A 21,361-nucleotide genomic window follows, 5' to 3' on the forward strand; every position below is an offset into this window, starting at 1 on the left:
CTGCGACGTCACGGAGGGGTTCATTTAAATGGGCTTCAGGGGGAGAGAAGCAGATTAAATTAGTTTGGGGGGAAACAAAGAGTCGGAGCGACGCATAAAGGCGGATGCTGGAGAAGAGTTCACACTCGAAACTTAAGCAAGACAATTTAGTTTTTCAGTGTGGAAACTTTCAACAGAAAACAAGTGAGTTCACTTTGCTCTTTTCACATCAACAGTTGTTATATGATCAGTTATGGGTTTTCTGTTTGATTTAATCCGTTAAACTTTTGTAAAAAGTGCCACTGGAAAGATATAAATCGAAAAAGTTAACGTATATCTATTTTTTTCACGCGATATACATATACGAATAAAAATATTTAGACACGAAGTGCGGACAACACAGTTTTAAAAGTAGATTTTTCTGAGGACTAAAACTATTAAAGAAGAGCGTTTAGATAAACCTCCGATATGAATTCAATGGGGTTTTGTTATCCATAAATGAAGTTTCTAGACGTTCTGAGGCGAGACTACGTTTGTGCCGCGAGCTGTTGCATTCTTGCAATGTAGGAAACGGTTTACTGCACGGGACGAGTTGGAGGACCGTCAGTTGATAATGAAAGTTGATTTTCATAGTATTAATATGAATGAATTTTTTACACATAGCATGTGGTGGTCTAAACTAAGCAAAATTATTGCACAGATGCTTGTCAGTGTCATAAGTATCTTATTATTCTATGTACTTTTGACATTGGCTTATTTCAGCCTTACTGAAATGTAAATAGTGTATTTATGAAATGAAGTGCATATGAAAAGTGTGTGTGTAATCACCATAATTCAGTTCTCTTGTTCAAATCTTGTGTGTGTGTGTTGTATCATTGTGCATTTAATGCTCTTGGCTTCATTCACTCCCTCTCTCTCCTCTTGGATAGAGTGATTAAAGTGAGTATGGTCAAAGGGTGCAGGGCAGAAAGGAAGAGGACCGCGTTTCATCTTTTCTTCTCTTGCTCTTTCAGAGACCCTTTTCACCTGACCTGCATTCTGACCCCCAACACACACACACACTCGTTCATTTCTCTTTCTTTACACACTTTCAGGGCCTTTTCATCCCAGAGTGGGAAGAAAGTGAAAAAAAAAACTTTTATTCAAGGGATTACATATTTGGAGCTATACTACTTCACAGCACTTCAGCAAAGTTGTAAACATTCAACCTTTTGGCCTCTGCCCTGTTTTGATGTGAGCATATAGCAGAGAGAGAGACAGAGAGATTCCCTGGGTAAAAACACTGTGATCAGATAAAATAAAACAGACAGTAAGTGAGAGATGAAACCTGATCACATGAATGTTAACCAGTTCATATGAATAATTCTGGGCAGTGCGCACAAATGCGTATTATAGTTATCATTTATATAAGACACCACTCGGAGCAAGTTTCATATGCTTTCAAGGGTTTATTTCACATTACTACACAGTTGAATTGGAGTGTTTCAGAGTGATATTACGAAGCTCTCTTGCCCTTGCATAGTAAAGATATGCGTTTAACTGGATAAATGAGTGTACTGTATGTCCTCAGGGTGAGTAGATAACGTGTCTCAGTCACTGATTTCTCTTTAAAGAGCACAGATATAGTTACATGTTAATTGTTGTGTGTGCCTCACTAACTCTGAACCCTCAGATTCACAGGCCTCCAGTGCTATGCTAGTCAGTTTCTGTCAGAAAGCATTTGGTGTAACACTTAACTAATGCTTCACAGCACTGGACTGGTGACAGCCTTTGTGTGTGTGTGTGTGTGTGTGTGTGTGTGTGTGTGTGTGTGTGTGTTTGTGTGGACATAACCCAGCTGCATACACCCATCAGAAAGAATGATGGGAGACTTACAATGATTTACGACTGCTAGCCTCAGACCTGTGTTTGAGTAAATCTTGTGCTGAAGTGAACTTAAACAGCTGTTTTTGGTTAGAACACTGTCTCCAGACGTCTCTCTCCTCCCCCGTGTCTGTCTGTCTGTCAGTCTGTCTCTCTCTCTGCGGTTTAGATGACTGATAAAACCAGTGCAGACTTGAACTCCTCCTGCGCTGTGTCTGAAGACTAACGCTCAGTACCAGCTCAGCCTTAAGGGCCTGCTTTGCTTCAGACTTAATGAAAGCACCTCCGTTTAATATAGCCTTTACAGAAAAACGCAGTGCTTGTAATAGAGATTAAGAGCTGTTGAAAGGAAAGACTCCAAATGGAAATCTGTAATTGAAAAGTGGCACTGATAAGCGTGAAACTGTGCCATATGTCTTACTATGAGTGAAGTGGGTCAGAGCTTTGTGTTGTTTTCTCTGCTATGGAAATGAGTTTGAAGTCCAGCTGGTTGCGCGGCGAGGGACTCGCACTCTTGAGCGCTGGGTGTTGGAACACTCTGAAAAGATGTGAGGGGAGGAGAGAGGACCAGAGGAGGGGAGAGAAGAGAAACCGTGTGTGTCCAGCGTTCCCGCATTCCTCTGCGCTTGTGATAATGGAAGCCCCATGGCGTATGATGAGTGAGTAAGGCCCTCAAAGAGCATGTGTTTCTGTGAGAGAAATGGGGCTTTTAAAGGGTTTTCTGTGTGTGTGGACCCAGCGGGTCAGAACAGCCTCGTTAGGATGTCTGGAACACCCCCCCTCCCCCACCCCCCCCCACCCCACCAGCCCCCATCATTCATACACACACACACACACACACATACCCCACAAAGAAGACTGCCTGATGAGACATTTTGGAGAAGGGTCAGAGAAAAAAAGGTGAGGAGGGGGAATTTTTGGGACCCGGAGAGGGGGTGAAGAAATTTTTGGGCCAGGAAAATGGGGGTTGGGGTGCTCGAGATTTGTGTTTTTCTGAGAGAGGTTAGTCACGCTCTGCTGAGTGGCTGACACTTAATTACTGTTTGGAGAGAGTTGCAGGATTTACTGGGTCAACAGAATATTTTATAAACAGCTTTAGAAGAGCATTTACTGTCAGAGAGTGAAAGATGGAGAGAAAAAACAGAGGTACTGTAGAAAGCATTTTTACTGCCTCTGCTTATGGTGACCTGTAAAGGTCTGGTGCCTGAGTGATGAGGGACGGCGTTTGAGGTGGAAGTTACGGCTGTGAAATACCCCAACCACGATGGGAACAAGAGCAGCTAGAAAACGTGATCCGATGGGTCCTCCAGAGCAAAATGGTCAATGTGATTAAATGAATGGAAGGACGGACACTTCAACTGCAGTGTATGGACAGTGGTATAGTCAGAACTAAAAGACTTGTTTGGACCTAATAGATGCTTAATTATCCTCAAAGACAGTACAATACTGCTTTTCATCACTCCAACTAATTCTGGCTGCCTTGAGTCTTGCGTCTTACAGAGACCGTCCTCTCTTTCAACAGGAGATCAGCTTTTGTTACCGTTAATTGCTTTTCCTGCGAACAGAACTCTGAACCAGGTCGTCTTATTGACAAAAAAATCACTCCCACACTGACAGTGGTTCTGAGTTGTTAGTAAATGTGTCTGTGGGAAGCTGGCTGATGTGTGAATGTGCGTTCTGTAATCTGTGTGGGTCCATATGTGAGTGTACGTCTCTGCGTGAGCTGCTGCTTCAGTTCTCTCGTTCCGGAAGAATGGCGTCCCGCGGCGATGATTCCATTCTCTTCACACAATACACTCCTACTATCTCACAGCACGCGGGCAAATCATCGCCATGGAGATCACAAGCAGAGGCTAAAGAGCGCACTCACGCAGCCAAAGTCGCAAACACAAACCCATAGAAGAAGATCTGTGTACATGGAGGAACTCTCATTTGAGATGATCCAGGCAAACAAATGTGAGATTGAAAATGGTCTTTTTCTCAGAAAAAAAAATCTCTATCTAAATTTTGCACCTACCATTCATGGTGTTAATGGAATAAACGTCCCACCGTTGTCTGCACTGTGGGGTCTTGTTTTTGTTTTTGTTTTAATGCTGACATGTTGAGAAGCAGAAGAGCAACAGAGATTTATAAGTGCACACCATTGATACACAGCTGAGCAGAGAGAGAGAAAACACAGATGTGAGGACTGAGTCTCTGGAGCCGGATACCAGCAGGACAGAAGGACACATTCAAAGACATACGTCAAGTCTCTTTCTCTTGCGTGTGAATGGATGTTAGTCAGGGTTGCGAATGTTCTTGTGTTGTTTTGGATGTTTATGTTTCCTGATTCAAAGCAACACGCTTGTAGAGTGGCGGTGCTTTCGGTGCCATATTATTATAATTCACCATGTATTCTCCCATTTCAGTAGCTGTTACATCATACTTCTGTGTGATGTGTTTGTGTGCCATTTCTCTGGGCGGCTGGAGAAATTTAAGCGCTGTTGTTATATTATAATCTGGTGGCAGTGATAGCAGAGAATCATGCAGTCCTCCAGCATTATGACCTTTTGTGTTTGCACGAGCCAAGTCTGCGACATTTGAATGCCAGTCCATTGAATTCAGTCAGTGAAGCTCTAATTAATCATTCTGAATGATCACTCTTATCAGCTCCATTCATTCATCTATAATTGGGAATTTGAAATATTAAATGGGCAAAGTAATGCCTCAGCATAGATTTTTTATTTTTTTATTTTTCTGTATTTATTTAGTTGACAGGGACATTTTACATTAATAAAACATTCCTGTAAATGTGTCATCCTAAAAGAAAATGTAATTAAAAATACACATTTAGATGGCTAGATTACTGTCCTGCCCTTTGATAACCGTACTTATTACAGAAATTGTAATTTTGCTCTGCAACAGCTGATGATTGTGTGTGTTTTTCAGAATGCGTGGCCTGTTTTCCACCCTCATCGTGGTGCTGCTGGCCTTAATGATCGTGACCACAGAGGCGGGGAAAAACAAGAAAGGTATAAAATATTGCAAGAGACCATCTCTCTCCTCTTTTATTTCTTGTATTAGTTCAGTTCTCATATAGAATTATATCCTGTGATTTCACACTTTGAATCTTAAGGCTGGAATACACTACTTTTTAAAAAAAATTGCCCCAATTTGGAGTATGGACAAGTCATCGCTAGTTGCTGGAAGTCTGAGCCTGTCTACAATTTTTGGGCATTTTATAGAAATTGCATTTAGTGTATGATGGGCACAGACTCCAAATTTTAGCTTCTGACTGTGATTTCATCCAGTTGAAGGATTACAAACATGATATTTCTATTTGCTATCCAAACATGATATTTTGAGCCAGTTTTAGAACGCATATTTTCATTCATCGTGCTTCTTCTATAAAAGTTTGTGGTGTTAGGATCGGCTTGCAAGTCTGCTGGTGTGTGATTTTCAAATGTTTGCTGTATATTGACAAGTTGTTTTCTTCTGTAACCATTTACAAATGCGACAAGTGTGATGCCTAGTGTTTTAAAATGTGTTCTGTTCTTTTAGTATACTCCAGCCTTAAAGGTACAGTTCACCCAATGAAAATTGTCATCATCTACTCACCCTCAAGTTGTTCCAAGAGTATATTTCTCCTGTAAAAGAAAATATTTTGAAAAATGTTATCAAATGTAATCAAAAAGTTACTGGTAGCCATTGATTCCCATGCTATGGAATATGGAAGCCAGTAGTTACCAGCTACTATTTGGTTACCAGCATTCTTCAAAATATCTTTTCAGTTTTGGGTGAACTATCCCTTTAAGCAAATACTGACAGATCACAAAAAATATGTTGCTTTTAAACCTAAGCAGTTTTGCATGAGTTTGTGCTACTTGGCTGAAGGGGATTAGTGAAATAACGCTTCCTGTGTGTCATGTGACAGAGAAGAATAAAGGAGGTAAGGATGGTTCGGACTGTGCGGAGTGGCGCTTTGGCAGTTGTGTGGCCAATAACGGAGACTGTGGAGCAGGCATGAGGGAAGGCACCTGCAATGAGCAGACCAAGAAAGTCAAATGCCGAGTGCCCTGCAACTGGAAGAAAGACTTTGGAGGTGAGTAAAACATACATACAGCTTTAATTTTCAGTTTCTTATTAAATTTAGCCTTCACTTTTATTTCTGGCATTTAATTTTTATATTAAGTGCTTTTGTGTTGCTGTGTATTTCTGTTTGTTCTGTGCATTTTATATCATCTTTATACCATCATACTAAATTGCAGCCGACTGCAAGTATAAGTTTGGGAACTGGGGCGAGTGTGACGCTGCCTCAAGCACAAAGAGCCGCTCTGGCACTCTGGTAAAGGCTCTCTTCAGCGTCGACTGTCAGCAAACCATCTCTGTGTCCAAACCATGCACCACCAAGATCAAAAACAAACCCAAAGGTACACCTTCAACATCAAACCCAAAACTGAGCTATTTAAGTTTTTTAACAAGAGCTTCCTCAAACACACATGACTCAACAGGTGTAAGCAGTAGTTTAATTTGGTTTGGCTGAATGTGTGTAATCTGCTCTGGTTGTGTAATCTTGGCCTGTTGGCCGTGGTGGGCTTCTGAGTGGGATTCTGAAATCAATAATGAACCTCTGCTCATGCATAAGAGGCAGATGTCTTTCCTTTCGAATCATATGTTTGTGGTTAATATGCTTATCGGAATGTGGATTCATGCAATAATACTGTAGCATTATTTTCTTAGAGCATATGCATTTCTAACCAGCGTGAGATAGGGAGGCGTCGTCAAGAGGTTCGGCTTTACCGCTGGATCTGACTAATGAGATTTTGTGTCAATATCTCCACAGGAAAGAAAGGCAAGGGGAAAGGAAACTAAAGGGAGCATGAGATCCAGAGGAGCAGTAAACACCCCGTGATCATCTGTCATCCAAACACGGCCTTTTATATCTCTATACTCAGTGTTCTTCAGCATGAGCCGAACTCGCACTATAGCCACAAACACATAGCTTTAGAAGACTATGACAGAGAACCAGCTGAGTGTTTGACACGTTATGTGACTCTTTGATGTGTGGGGGAGGGGAGAATAAAATGCTGTTGCTTAGCGTGTGGTGCCCTGTAGTTGACCCATTCCTCTGATGTTTCCCTCCAGCACAGATCTCTCTCTCTGTCTCTACTATCTATCAGCTGTGTAAGCCTCAGGCCTCTCATTTGCTAAAGGACAACAATCAGTAGAATTCAATCAGACACATCTGTTTTATTACTGTTTTACTTACAAATTTGCTTTTGTAAAATTGTGTAATTTACAGGATTATATTACTAGTAGGGTATACAAGTAGTGTTTGGATAAGTCACCCTTCTCTTTTTTGTGTATCCTAAAATATAAAACTGAGGAGTGTTGTTTGAAATAAATGATTTCTCTTTTTCTATAAAAGGTGTAGTTAATGTAAATGTGAAAATACCATAATACTGTTACTTTTCTTTTCTTTTTGACTTGACTGTTACTAACAGACCTAAGGGTGACAGAGGGTTACCAGCATTAAACTGCACGGAGAGGAGACCGTTCCCTCTTGTGCAAACCCTTTTTTATATAATCATTTAAGAAAGGCAGTAATGTTTTGAGCGGTGTGTGTTATGTAGTGTTAACTAAAGGTAAATGAGTGATGATAGTTCATTATTAAAGACACTTGAGCCCTCCAAATTTCTCATTATGCAAACCAATATGTGTGTTTATGAATATATAAAGAAAAAGCATTCTCCTCTCCTCTTGGTCAGTGCGCTTAAGATTTTTATTAAGCTTTATGCAATAGAAAAAGAAGCTCTTACGTACACTCTTATGTACACTAGCTCTTTAAGGGCAGTGGTAGATAATCAATAATTACAGTGTGTTCATTCCATCAGCTTCACTGGGGTAATAAACATTGACTTTGCCCTTCAGCAGGTACAGTTAATTGGGGGATGTATTTATGAATCGCTATAATAATTAACATTTTATAAACATTTGAAGTGTACGAAGGAAAGAGAGCACGATGGGCAAAGTCATTTTGCTGCATTGGTCATCTAACAAGATTCCAAGGTTTGATTTTTCCTATTTTCAGAATTGCAGAAGAACAATATTTAGTAACCGATTTGATTGCATGAATGAATTTCTTTAGTACAGTTTAAAAAGTTTCATAACTCTCTTAGAGATAATGATATTCCAATGTGAAGCCTTCTTAAGAGTTTGCATCATGGTTCTGGATACTTTTTATAGATTTGTAGTGAACAGCCTACTTCAACACAGTTCATGTATCAGAAGAAGACCAAAGCAATTGGTAAGTTTAAAACATTCAGAAAAATGGAAATCTGGTTTAATTTCTTTTTCAATGGCACAATAGTCACTTAGTCTGTATTTACTGCTCATTAAAAAGAGATTCAGGGCTGATTTGGAGATACAGATGCCATGAATGGAAATCTGATGTTTATATGAGGTAGAAACATGAAACCAACCCCAAGATGTTGGAGAGGCAAGTCTCTGCATCTTAAAATGATGCTAAAGAATAAATACCCTCTCTTGCAGACCAGGCCTATTAACAGACCGGCACGCCACAACCTCTTTGGTTTAATGCTTTAAAGTGTGTAATTGCCGAAACTGGCAGCTTGTGAATAATGTAAAATGAGCCCTAAAACACATTTCTCCCTCTGTGCTAATTCTGACCACATGTTCTCAAACAAACTGTTCAACTGAGATCATTCCTGCTGGTTTATATGCTGCAGTTTCATCAGTTACAAACTGTGTATTTAAATACAAACTAGGAGGAAATTATATTGCACCATGAGAAAATTATATTATGAAGTGGGTATCTACTAAATCAACATTGTGTTTTACAGGAGAAATAAAACCAATTTTCCATTTCTCAAATTTATGGACAGTCCTTTGTGCCCTGATTTAAATTAAATGCTTGAAATCGAAAATCTTATAAACAGGTTAAATAATTGCACTAGTCTTCCCCTGTTTTTTTTTTTTTTTTTTGATTTTTCAAGCATATCACAAATTATACATGTTTTCAACAGTTTTGCAAACAGACAACAATACATTTAATATTTAATCTGTAAAATCACATGAAGATCACCAACTAAATACAAGAGGAACAGACATCGAATGCAGGGAAGAAATAATACTTTCAAGAGCATATATTCATCATAACTAAACATATTTACACACCTCTGCAAGATCAAACCTTTACAGTAACATTTGACATGTCTCAGCTCAGTATAGAGTGTCTCGTCCCATTTAAAGTCTATAATGCCTATCCCAATCCATTGAGGAGATCCTTTTGAATTATGACCTATTCCAGAACCTCAAGAGGATCACGCTAAGAGGATAATGATGACTAACTTCTCCCAAGCTGAACCCACATGCCCTGAATTTGTCGCTCTGAAGGTAATGGAATACACAGCTGTTGTGGTCAGCAAGCAGCTTCAATCTTATGATTTCCTTCATTTGGGAAGTGGAAGGTGCAGGTACAGGAAACTGAATCTCACTCGGGAGAACCATGCTTTCTGGGACAGTCAAACAAGAAGCTTTTCCATATGCTATCGGTTCTGGTTGTGATATGTTCTCCAGTCACATCTTCTTCACCTCTGTATGGCGAATCTGCATCCTGTCACAGAAATTTGGGTCAGAAACAGTGTTAATACTAACCAAAAGGACTTGATTGATACCATTTGTGCTATACTGGGAATTTAAGTGAATCAATCCAATCCTGTAATTCATCAAGTATCTTTTGGTTTATATTTGCTGTGATTCGCTCTCTTCACTTTTGGGAAAAATGAACCATGACTAAACCAATGTCATAAGCTTGATCTTCACATTACTGTAGTGCAAAATTCCAGGGGTTTTAGCAGTGCAGCAATGATCAGATTACTGGAAAAGTCATTTGCAACATGACTTCAGCTTGATTTCTTCAGTGATTCAGCCTCTTGTCCATTGCTCCATCATTTTTTGTAAACACTGATTCCTTAAAACATAAACTTGTGGTTATGACACACAGTTTCAGCATTATGGGACTATGAAGCCTCACAATGTACTGCACAGTGCCTTCCAAAGTTTCAAAGGTGTCAGGGCCAGAAGAGCCGGCACAGCCATTGTACTTTCCATATCATACCCTCATCTCCGCTAGCTGCTTCTTCCCTTCGTTCATCTGGTGCCGATGTTCTTATACTGGCACATGAGCAGGTTTTTGAAGGTCTTTTTGAAGGTGGCGTTACAGAGTGCATAGCAAGCGGGGTTGATGGTGCTGTTGACGTAGCAGAGCCAGTAGCCAATGGCCCAGACTGTGTCTGGAACGCACGAGTGACAGAACGTGCTGATTAAAACCATCACATTGTATGGCGTCCATGTGATAATAAAGGCCAACAGGATGGCGAAGATTGTCTTTGTCACTTTCTTCTCTCGTGCTGCCATCTGCCTTTTCCTCTTCACCTGGCTGCGGGCGATGCTGGCAAACTTGCGCGCCACTGTGCGGGGACGGTTCACGGGAATGGAGCGCCTCTCACCGGTACTATTCGGTGGGACGATCTCGATTGCTGTGATGCACTCGTCTCCTGCTTGTTTGGTGACTATCTTGATCTTGGACCATTTGGATTGAGGGTTGACTTTAGGGGCGGCTGCCGGAGCGGGTGTCAGACCGGCTTCTGAAGTCGCCTCACTGTTCGCGTGTTCTTTAGGCTCTTTAGGTGCTATGCTAGCTGTGCTGGAGTCATTCGAGATCTCCTTCTCCTCCGGCTGCGCGCAGGAGTCGGCTTTAGTGGACACCACACACTCATCTACTTTGCCATTCTTCATGGTGTCTACCGTAGAACAGGTCTCCAAGCTGGGCTTAGGAGGAGACTGATTGTTGTTGTTCTGCTTCAAGAGGTGACTCTTGAGCAGACCGCTAGACTTCGGCCCTTTCTTCTCTTTCTTGGCCTCAGGCTTCTGCTTGGACACACGGCTGCGGCTGGCCAGAGAGATGTGCACATAAAGCACCGTCATGATGACCACTGGCAGGTAGAATGCAGCGATGGCCGTGCCGAATGTGACTGCAGGGTTGGAAAGGAACTGGATGTAACATTCGCTAGGCGCTACGGTCCGTTCTCCAACGATGAACTGCCAGAACAGAATAGCGGGAGCCCACAGGATGAAAGACAGTATCCAGGCAGAGGCGATCATGAGGCCGGCCATCTTGGTGGTTCTGCGTGTGGGATAACTGAGGGGTTTGGTCACACAGAAGTATCGGTCGAAGCTGATGATTAACAGGTTCATGACAGAAGCGTTGCTGACCACGTAATCCAGCGCGAGCCACAGGTCACACACAACAGGGCCGAGCGGCCAGTAGCCCTTGATGATGTAGACGGTGTAAAGGTTCATGGAGAACACACCGATGATGAGATCTGCGCAGGCCAGGCTGAAGAGGAAGTAGTTGTTGACGGTCTGCAGATGTCGATTGACCTTTATTGAGAGCATGACGAGGATGTTGCCCACAACGGTGACAAAACTGAGGGATCCTGTGACCAGTGCGATGAAGACCATCTCCACCGTCTTGTAGGAGCTGTCGCCGTCTGCCACAACCGCTGCACATGAGCCATTGGTGCTGCCGCTGTCACAACTGAAGTTGGCATAACTGGATACGTTGCTCAACGAGCCTGAAATAAACACACAACAGATAAATAAATGATTTGAGCATGTGTGGATGCAATTCTATAAACTAATCATAGACTGATAAAAATATATGCAGTGTTTGTATACGGAAAAAACAGCATGACATTCATTATGATGCATACTGGTGCAGAGCATTCATTTGCATCCTGAAATATAAATATGCTGTTTCTATTAAAAGGAAGAGACCCAGTTCTCCATGACTTCTGTAATCATGCCCATATGGAAAGAAAGAAATCGGTGAGGAAAATCCTTTGGGATTCTATTGTACAGTTGTTTGGTAGAATGTGACCCAGCTGGAAAGAAGTATTTCAACAGCTCTGAAATCACTTAGAGCTGTCACAGTTATCATGAATCACACAGAGCCTGGAATCAAACATTAATCCAAACATTCCTTCTTCTTGAACAGTGTTTGGTGTAATGGGGTTCAGTCTTTCAATAATTCCTGCAGAATACCAAAATGCTTTGATTAATATAGAATTGTGTAAAATCCATTGTCTATCTAACCACTGGCACTAACATCTGACCAAAGAGTGGTCATTAGGATAAAAAAAAACTATGTACTTTTATATATGGTATTTATTTTTTATGTCAATTCATGCTAAATTAGTTTTTTTCAGTGTTATCATTAAATACAAACCAGATTTTTTCCGTCATTTATTATGAAATATTTGGTAACACTGAGGTTTAATTCATTAAAATTAGTTAATGAAATAATAATTGCATGTAAACAAACATATATTAAAAACATAAAAACATATTGTATATAAATATTATATAAACATTGTATTATACTTTTTGGTTAATACCCCCTTTATTAACATTTAATGTTGTGTAAATTAACATGAATGCATTATGAACAAACATTCTTTGACAATTATATATAAAGTAACATTAACCCAGATTAATACATGGGGTAAAAATTGTTGTTCACTGTTAGTTCATGATACCTAATACCTAAGATTAATTAAATCCTCATGATTAATAACACCCTCATGTTTTATTCAGATACACAAGCTTGACTCCTTACAACATTATCCAATCAAAGGATGCAAAGCTGCCCCGTCGCTAAATTCAACTGACTCCCTAGGCTTCATAATGATCCAAGCTGCTCAGGAACAATTAAAGACAATTATTTGACATGAACCCTGAGAACCTCTATGCTGAGAAAAAAATGATCATCTCAAGCCTGTGAAAGCACACCTCTGTACACTCATTTACTATTTGCACACAGTCCATAAAATGAATATTTATACTGCTTCTTTATCACAGATATTCAAGTAAGTATCTTGTTTTATAAAATATTGAGGGTTTTGCAATGCCATTGTGAATGTGAACGTGGGTTGCATTTCTACAAGTTTTGTCATAATGCATGCTGCATGCTAAACATGAAAAAGGCAAGTAAAAAAACGTACATAAAAAAACTATAACAATTCTTCTGAATGCATAAATGTGAGAAGGTTTTGCTTTCAGGTCATGAATCATCTAACCTTTATATATATACTGAGAAGCTGTTCTGTTCATACTGAAAGTATAAATTTAAAGTGCAAAAACCTGTTTAAAGTGACTCAGTATAAAGTAAAGCAATGAACGCAAATGACTCTCTTTACCATTGACCTTTTAAAATTCTCGGGAGTTGATTCTGTCATATCTTTTGAAGGTTGCCATCTTCTGGATAACCAGAGAAGCTACAACCCATCACCATGAATAAACACGGCTAAACACTTGCGAAGTCTGCCTCCCTAAATTATTAAATGCTTTAAACTACTCTTGATGAGTAAAGACATCTTTATTACTATTCGATCTGAAATGAGTTTCCCACCAGAGGTAGGACATGGACCCAGCCCCTCTCTTTATCTTTATTCTCTCTTGAAACCACCGGACTGATCATCAGCAGGCATCAAAGCGCTGCCACAATCCGGACGGCCAGACACCACATATCCTATTCCTTTTGAAAGCTTCTGACAAACAGACACACATTCTCTCCTCCTCGCTCATGCCAAAACAGATCACACTTCTTAAAGACTGTAGCCAGTGGTACTGCAGAGATCAGAAAGTTGATATAGTTTGGGTCTGGCTCTGTATTCCCCCCTCGGGTACAGGTGATTCAGTTTGGGGAGAGGATTCTTCGCCCCTTATCAAATATGAATCAACAATTACTCAACTGTGGATCCGAGCAGAGCGGAAAGATAAGTGCCAAGCCTCATTAAATATGAATCAAGAATATTCATCTGATATCACCGCGGGACAAAGCTCTCCAGGACTGTTTTATTTAACTTTCTTGTACAATTTGACTCTGTACACAAACCCCAAACTACTCTAGTCAAGCAGAACAGCTGAAGATTGACTAAGTATGTCATGCTGCTATATAGCCAGGGTCAGTATATTTGATTTTTTTTTAATTAGTTTTTTTATTTATTTCTATTTTAGTTTAGTTTATGGTTTTTTATTTCAGTTTATTTAGTTTTCATTTTAATTTTAGTATTTTTAAAGCAGCCAAAGCTAATGCACTGATTAGTATAATTGAATGAAAAATATCTTAGCAAATTCAAGTGTTAAGCCATCTTCTTTTCTTGTGTAATACAGATGTTCTGCAAAAGGTTTTATAATACACCATGGATTTGGAGGCTGTTAACTGTCAATATGTTCATTAACAAAAATTCATTTATTTTTCACTGCAGTTTTGTTAATCATAATAATACTGGTCCTTATCTGTTCTACTGTCAGTGAAGTAAAAGTGCAGCCAGAAGCTATTTCTCAGAATCCTGCAGCACAATGTGTCAAAAAAAGGCAGAATCTCATCACACCATACACAACACACATGCTCTGTTGCACACATCACATGCTTGCATCGCAGAACCAAAGGCAGGGTCTGAGGATCGCTCGCATACAAAAGCTCCACCACATCTCTGTAAGATCAGCTTCAGTTGAAAGCTTGACTTTCTGCCTGGCTTCCTCTTATCTGATCTGGCAGTTTGTCATTAAAAATCTCACAGCTGGAATCAGAATTCATAAACAGAATGATACCAGAGGAAAGCCTAGCATTCAAAAATGAAATCAGTTTACATAAACACTGTGAGACACAATCAAAGTGAATGTATGAGACATTCAATGTCAAGACAAATCACTCTATCTGATGGCTGCGTTTTTATGGTGTGTCCTTTACATTCGATTATATTTCTATCTTTCCATAAGGTCTGTGTATGTTTTTTTTTCACCCATGAAGACCTTTATAAAACACTGTCCTCTCAATGCTGCATGGCTGCACGGAAACGTCACCTGAAAGAGCCGGAGATGTTTATGTTTGTTTGTTTTGTTTGAGGGTTTTCCCCTCTTCTGAAGGTTACTATTCAGAGTCAAAGCTCTTTGAGGATGGAGTGACATTTGTGTTCTGAGAGGGTGGCTGAGCTTTGAACCAGCACAATGTCAGGAGATAAAACTGTCTGGAACATTTCGACATTGCTGACAAAAATCTCAGCAAAGCCTGCACGAAACATTCAATTCTTGCTGTTACCAGTGGATTTTGAACGGATTGTGCAAATTCAGTAAAGTGGCGCTTTGCAGCTTCATGGAAACTGATGGCAAGCAAAGCCACCACCCTCCTCCTCCAAACCGCAGATGATTCTATCTGGGCCATTTTTTGCAGTTTGCATCCGATGGACGGAACTGAATATCCATAACGGAGACAGGCAGTCGATCTCAAATTAACCAATGATTCCCGTATCTTACTGCATGATGAATATGTGACACCGACAGCGTGCACTACTGAACCCGACACTCAAACGTACATACACTTATAGTCCAAGAATAAAATATTTTGTGAGGAACTGTGAAAGCTTATTCATGGATTCGATCTGGGATTTTTTTAAAGGGCCAACAATAAACATACACAAAACCACACCAACACCTTTTAGTTTAACATAACCTACCATGGATTACTAACCTTAAATGCATGATGCAGAATCAAAATGGCTAAACAATTATTACATGCACAATTAAGCAAGTATGAGCGGCATCTCTTTTTTTGTGATGGGATCTCGTTCTGAAGTTCTAACACAGCTGTGGCTGTGGAGTTGGCAGGATGCAGATGCAGAGAGGGTGATCAGTGCTCAGCCTGCAGCAGTGAGATATGAGGGGTCTGATCTCAGCTGGCTCTCAGCACCACAGCAGCTCTGTGCCTGATCACAACCCAATGCCAACGCCACGCAGATGTATTCCTCTGCCCCATTCTGGGTTCCTCAGTTTAATGTCCTAAGCGAGTCGATACGGGACCAGCTTGACAAAGCTTTGAAAAACAATACCCGTCTAACCGGTCTAGAGTTACCAAGAGGACAGTAATCTTTGTCTACAGAATGACCCCAGAGAGGTCACTGTGAGCGCAGTGATATGTCACTGATGTGTTAAGACGTAATTAATATTGCTCATTTCTAACTGAACACCATTAGGCTGAAGCAGAGCTCCATGGCTTATATAATCATAATAATTCATCTACTTTTACCCACCCTCACCTCTACTCATATCTCTCTCTGGACACATTCTGCACATTAACTCCTTATTGATGACCCTTATCTCTCCCTTTCTCTCAAGCACATTCGCTCTGTTTGACGTCTTTTGTTCAAGCCAGTTATTAAATCTATGTGGTTAGTCTGACAAAAAAAAAAAAAAAAATCTTAGACACACACCAAATCCTTCTAAATATATTCAAAACTGACATAAATCAGAATTATAAATATAATAAATCATAAATAGCCATTATGTAATATTGCATATACAGTTACAGTATAAAAAGAGCTTTAAAACCATGAATAATTATAGATTATTGCTGCTCTTTTTTAAGAAGTATTAGAGAAAAAGAGAGAACAAAAGAGGTATTCTGTCCCACCTTACAGTGTTTGTGTCAGTACCTTCAAAAGCCTGTTATTGTTCATTGGAGACTCTACCTTCTTTCCGCACTGATGCTAGGCATTTTGGCTGCGTGTACAGTGAGGCGGTGACATCCTGTCAGAAATACAGTGAAAGACATTTCCAGAGTCTCCTAAGAGAGTCACAAACCGATACTTTTATTTAAGCTGTCATTCTCTCCGCTGTGTGTCTCCTGTGCTAAGCACTGGGATGCAGAAGACAGCAGCTGTTGCTTCACACACACACACACACACACACACACACACACACACACACACACACACACTATCACACTCTTACATGTTCATAAAGGCTAAACGCTTCTATTTCTAAACTCAATTGAATGACAAGAACAGGAATGGAGTCAACTCAGCTGCAGAGGATTTGACTATGGATGTAGTCACACACGCTTGTCTGCACAAACAAATGCATACACACCAACAAACACACGGATGCTGCTCATTTAGTGACTCTATTGGGACTAAAAGCAGAAAGCCTCCAGTTACCAGCTGGCAGCTCGAAACATAAAGCCATCTGCTACCAAATATACTTTTCCCCACCAGTATATCAAAAATGAATATCTGTATTATTAACATAAACCTATATAACAATGTAATATAATAACAAGCTGAAAGCTTCCATATAACCATCAAAAAACAAATTTGTAATTAGTGATTTAGTGTAGTGCATTTTTCCAATTTTCATTGGGACCAGTAACGGAAAACATCTTTGACGATCAAAAGTTAGAGTTTGTTAACAAGGCAGCCAGGACACACAGATAAATACACAGACAATGCACAGGCCTCTACAGATTCGGACAGACATCGCAGTGGGAGTGTGTGTGGGCTGCTTTGTGGTCTGTTCATCAGACTCCTCTTTTGATTCTGCTATGTGCTCGTTATAAGATCCCCCATACTGGCCACTAGCAAACTAATGACTCTCCCGTTCTGTCTCCCCCACACACAAACACACACAATTCTAATTCTCTGCTAATTCTCTGAATATTGGATCGAAATCAGGCACAATGCCCTGCTGTGCTACAGTTTAGCAGCGCTGATTAGGCTGATCAGCACACAGATGAGCAAAACATCAAAAGCATCGTGACAAGTGAAGCGGAATCCTCACACCAGTCATAGGCTTGACAACACATTTTAATGGGAGGTTTTAAAAAACTAGTGAAATATTTTAGATGTCTCTGATTGGCAGAGAGAGGTGGCGATGTGGGTGATGGTTTCCTGGTAACTGTGCCATCCTGAGCGGCATGAAAAGAACATTTGCAATTATTTACACACACCGGCCCACAACTCACATAGTTAGCAGAATTATCCTCTCCAGTAGGTGAAAACAAATTTGTCTAAGTCAGTGTCTGATGACTTCCAGTGGCATTCGGTGGTATTCATTATGGATAAGTACAAAGTTCAGCATTGCTTTTCTCCAAAGGTGCTGAAAGATACAATAAACTCCATTAATACAGCAATTTGAGTCAACTCCCATGAGAAATTAATCCACAAGGGTGAAAACTCTGGAGATTACATACATAACAATTATACTAAATCCACCCAATCTGAATTCTTGGCATGCTACAGTCACAGTTGATCAATCCAGAAAAAAAAAAAAGATTTGAGATGGTTTCAGAAGATTTGACTGGTTGAAATCCTTGTTGTAATGATAAATAAAATATCATTACTATCAGTGCTTAAATCCACAGTTTCATAATCTGTATTATATTTGTACTATATGTTCTGTATGTTCGGTATTTGTACTGTATGTTCCCTCAAAGCAATTTGGTGCATGCTGACAGTAGAGGGCGCCATTTGGGATCAGAATCTGTTTTAATGTCCCATGAGAGGCTCTACATGATCCACTCAAGTCGTCTGCACAGTAATGATATACTGTACTGACAACTAAAATGTTCTGCGTCTGATGAAATATTTGGTCTAAAGGTGTCACAGGTAAGGCAACTGTTGGTGACCAGTGGCAGGAAGCTCAGGTCTTTGTTTAGAGCTACTGTCGTAGCTAAACTTGCTGCTTCAGCTGTTATAGCGGTGTTCTCTCTCCCTGTTGAGATCCCGCAGAGAACTAGCTGTGTCTCCAGGCATTTCACTCTTTTCTCAGAGTGTTTGTGTGTGAGTGTAAAAGGGTGAAACAGCAGCATAGAGACACACTTTCTTCTGTGAAACTGGGTTAACACCCAGCCAGAGACAAAGAGAGCAAGAGTAAGGGAGAGGAAGAGTGAAAAAGCCAGACAGAGAGAGAGACATCAGACTTAAACTCTGGGGAATTCTTCTAGTACTTTACCAGTTCATACAGTGAGAATCATGGTCACAGAATCAAAGAGCCGTTGTCATGCGCAGCAGTGAGATTTGATTGAGTCGGTCAGAAATAACAGAACTGAAAGATTTGTATTCCTTTAAAACGCTCGCCAAGTGAACTGTGACTGACGCTCAGTCTTTTAGTTTCCTTCTCTCATGTTCAGTGCCCCAAAATGTCTGTTTTCTGTTTTCATAGTTTGGAGAGAGGAATCTGTGCAATTATCTGAGGGGGAATGTGTGTCTGCTCTGTGGTGATATGCACTCTGCTTCTTATGAGCTTAAATGGCAAATTTGAGAACTGGCTCCAATGCTCAGAGTATTTAGATCAAATATAAATGTGCATTCTCTACTGCATATGGGATTTTTAATGGTTCATTGAAAGTGAGGCATTACTGAACAGGGTTTACTTTCCCCCTTTCTCATCTATTTCATCTATTTAAAACCAGAACCGGTGGAACAGACAGAAAGTCGTTGCATGTTCCAATTTACATTATATGTGTATATAGATTGATTGGAAGAGAGAGAGAGACAAACACAGGGAGGGAGAGGGAGAGAGAGAGATTTTAAGTTTCTTTTTTTCACAATTTGATTGTGCATCAAGCTTCATAGAGGAAAATACAAAGTAAATGTTGTGGTGGGGGTATAACATTGGGCGGTGTTACTTCTCTGCATTAATCATAAAGCACAAGCTATAGAAAGACCACAGAGGCTTGAGAATCAGGTTCTGATTGATCAGTTAAGAGAGCAGCCAATAGTGAATTGGCCAGAAATGCCTTTCTGCCTAAAATCTACACTAATCAACATGTAAACATAAAAAGTAATCTCACCTAAATGTCAGTTAGCCCTTGTCAAATCCACCCTCAGCCAATTCGTCAGGACATCCAGACAAAAATCACCACAAAATCAATCTTCATTCACACACACACACACACGCGCGCGCCTTTGTTTTAATAACACAAATGAACCATTTTATTTAACTGTATCTAGAATTACCAAAAGCATCACAGTCACAGACAATCCTCGTTTCTTCAAACTGCCCCACTCTTAAATCTTGTTCCATTTTACCATGTAATGTATAATTTGATTAAAATATTTCCGATAGAAAATTTACTTAGATGTACGTTTCTCGAGATTTTTTAATTTGAACTACACTTTTTTTTTGTTCCCAATCTTTGTCTTGAGGTACATAGTGAATGGGATAAACAGGTTTAGCCATTTGCTGTTGTTTGTAAGTAGCCTACCATTAATACTTATTTCATATGCTTTTTCAGCTCATACTGACACATGGTGTAAATGGACCTACAAAATTACATATACTACTTAGACAATAACAGAAAACCTTAACATATTAATCGTGGACATGGGTTTTTTGTTGGAATAACACCACTACAATCACAAATGTGAGTTACTTGGGACATGATCTCAACATGTACTCACTGAATGAACACATTCATCGTAAATGTCTTTTGTGATAAGATTTCTCTTCTAACTCTTTCTTGTAAAACTGTATTAATCTTGCCGCCTTCACTCGCAACTTACCGTTGAAGTTCCAGGGCGCGAGACCCTCTGCTCCAGTGCTGTTAGTAACATTCATGTTGCATGATTTAAAAAATGCTCAGCAAGCCAGAAGAAAAAAGAAATGGAATCCACCCTTCCTCCTTCACTCCGTCAAGTTCTTCCTCAAGATTGTCAGAAGGGCTATCCTCATGTTGCTCGGGAGCACTTTGTTTTTCACATCACGCGCTCTTTGCGCGCGCGGCTCTCGCCAGCGGTGAGGAGCTCATTAAGTCTTTGACCATCGCGACTGGCTGCTCATCTAAACACACCTCGAGCGAATGGTTTTCTCTAGATCGAGTCGGCTTACAAACCGCCAGGTGTGGCTTCCATCTGCGCGAGCGCCTCTGGTCTCTTTCCAGGAGTTTAGCGCGCGGCTGAGGCAGCGGACTTTCAATGATGTCATCCACCTCCAGCCAATCACCTGAGAGTCCGCAGGTTCGACTGAATCAACCTAGAGCTAGTATTGTCCTGTGAACTCAGCACTGTCTGTTCCCGCAAACTCTAAAACATCCGTCCAGATAAACGCATTTACTACAATGACCGCCTTACAGACTGTCAGACCTCATTACAGGATCTGGGTAACCACAGGCGGAGGGCGAACCTACTACTGAGTAAAACCATGGTCTGAATTATGGCGGTTTGTCAAAACAAAAGGTTAAGTATGTTTGCGGTCAACTGTGGTTTCTAACATGTCAGTATAAAGACAAAATGCAGATAAAATGCTGGCAAGTGCGCCTCCTCTCAGCTGGCAGGGTCGCCGTAATTTTGCCAAGACATGTTTCTGTTCTTTTGTTGATCCTGGATCAACATTACTGTCCGAAAATATAGACTAAACTCAATCCCTACCCCTAAACCTAACCCTACCCATAATGTGTCCCTAAAATCGGTGTGAAATGATAGCTGATGAATAAGGGCTTAGTTCTCACCCAGCTGGCAGTAAACACACGTGTTTAAAGAGAAATCGCGTTCGCCTGAGGTAAAGCAAAATGATCGAGGGAGTTCGAGAATAATTAGAATCACACCGCCAAAACACAGACCTAAATATTCGACTACAAATACATTACACCTGCACTTCACTTACAAGCAAGTTATTCAGA

The 21,361-nt window shown here is 40.4% G+C and overlaps 2 protein-coding genes across 2 annotated transcripts; one reads left to right on the forward strand and one right to left on the reverse strand.

The window, feature by feature from the left end:
* The first annotated feature begins 29 nt into the window (after window positions 1-29).
* On the forward strand, window positions 30-7,515 carry mdka (midkine a). Its single transcript, XM_059532907.1, has 5 exons — window positions 30-183; window positions 4,771-4,853; window positions 5,756-5,923; window positions 6,090-6,251; window positions 6,665-7,515. Exons 2-5 carry the CDS (start codon window positions 4,772-4,774, stop codon window positions 6,691-6,693), a joined length of 441 nt encoding a protein of 146 aa, XP_059388890.1. The 5' UTR covers window positions 30-183; window position 4,771; the 3' UTR covers window positions 6,694-7,515.
* A 1,291-nt stretch (window positions 7,516-8,806) lies between these two features.
* On the reverse strand, window positions 8,807-20,923 carry chrm4a (cholinergic receptor, muscarinic 4a). The gene is made up of 2 exons (XM_059532896.1): window positions 20,247-20,923; window positions 8,807-11,480 (listed from the first exon to the last, which is right to left on the reverse strand). Exons 1-2 carry the CDS (start codon window positions 20,299-20,301, stop codon window positions 9,994-9,996), a joined length of 1,542 nt encoding a protein of 513 aa, XP_059388879.1. The 5' UTR covers window positions 20,302-20,923; the 3' UTR covers window positions 8,807-9,993.
* Between the last annotated feature and the right edge of the window lie 438 nt (window positions 20,924-21,361).

This window comes from Carassius carassius, chromosome 3 (assembly GCF_963082965.1).
Source record: "Carassius carassius chromosome 3, fCarCar2.1, whole genome shotgun sequence".
Lineage (NCBI taxonomy): Eukaryota > Metazoa > Chordata > Actinopteri > Cypriniformes > Cyprinidae > Carassius > Carassius carassius.

Excerpts from the sequence above, each read along its gene's own strand:
- mdka (XM_059532907.1), top strand. The coding sequence starts at position 4,772 with ATGCGTGGCCTGTTTTCCACCCTCATCGTGGTGCTGCTGGCCTTAATG. Across the intron at positions 5,924-6,089 it reads CTGGAAGAAAGACTTTGGAG|CCGACTGCAAGTATAAGTTT; the intron begins GTGAGTAAAACA and ends ACTAAATTGCAG. Across the intron at positions 6,252-6,664 it reads GATCAAAAACAAACCCAAAG|GAAAGAAAGGCAAGGGGAAA; the intron begins GTACACCTTCAA and ends ATATCTCCACAG.
- chrm4a (XM_059532896.1), bottom strand. The coding sequence starts at position 20,301 with ATGAATGTTACTAACAGCACTGGAGCAGAGGGTCTCGCGCCCTGGAAC. Across the intron at positions 11,481-20,246 it reads CGCGCCCTGGAACTTCAACG|GCTCGTTGAGCAACGTATCC; the intron begins GTAAGTTGCGAG and ends TGTTTATTTCAG.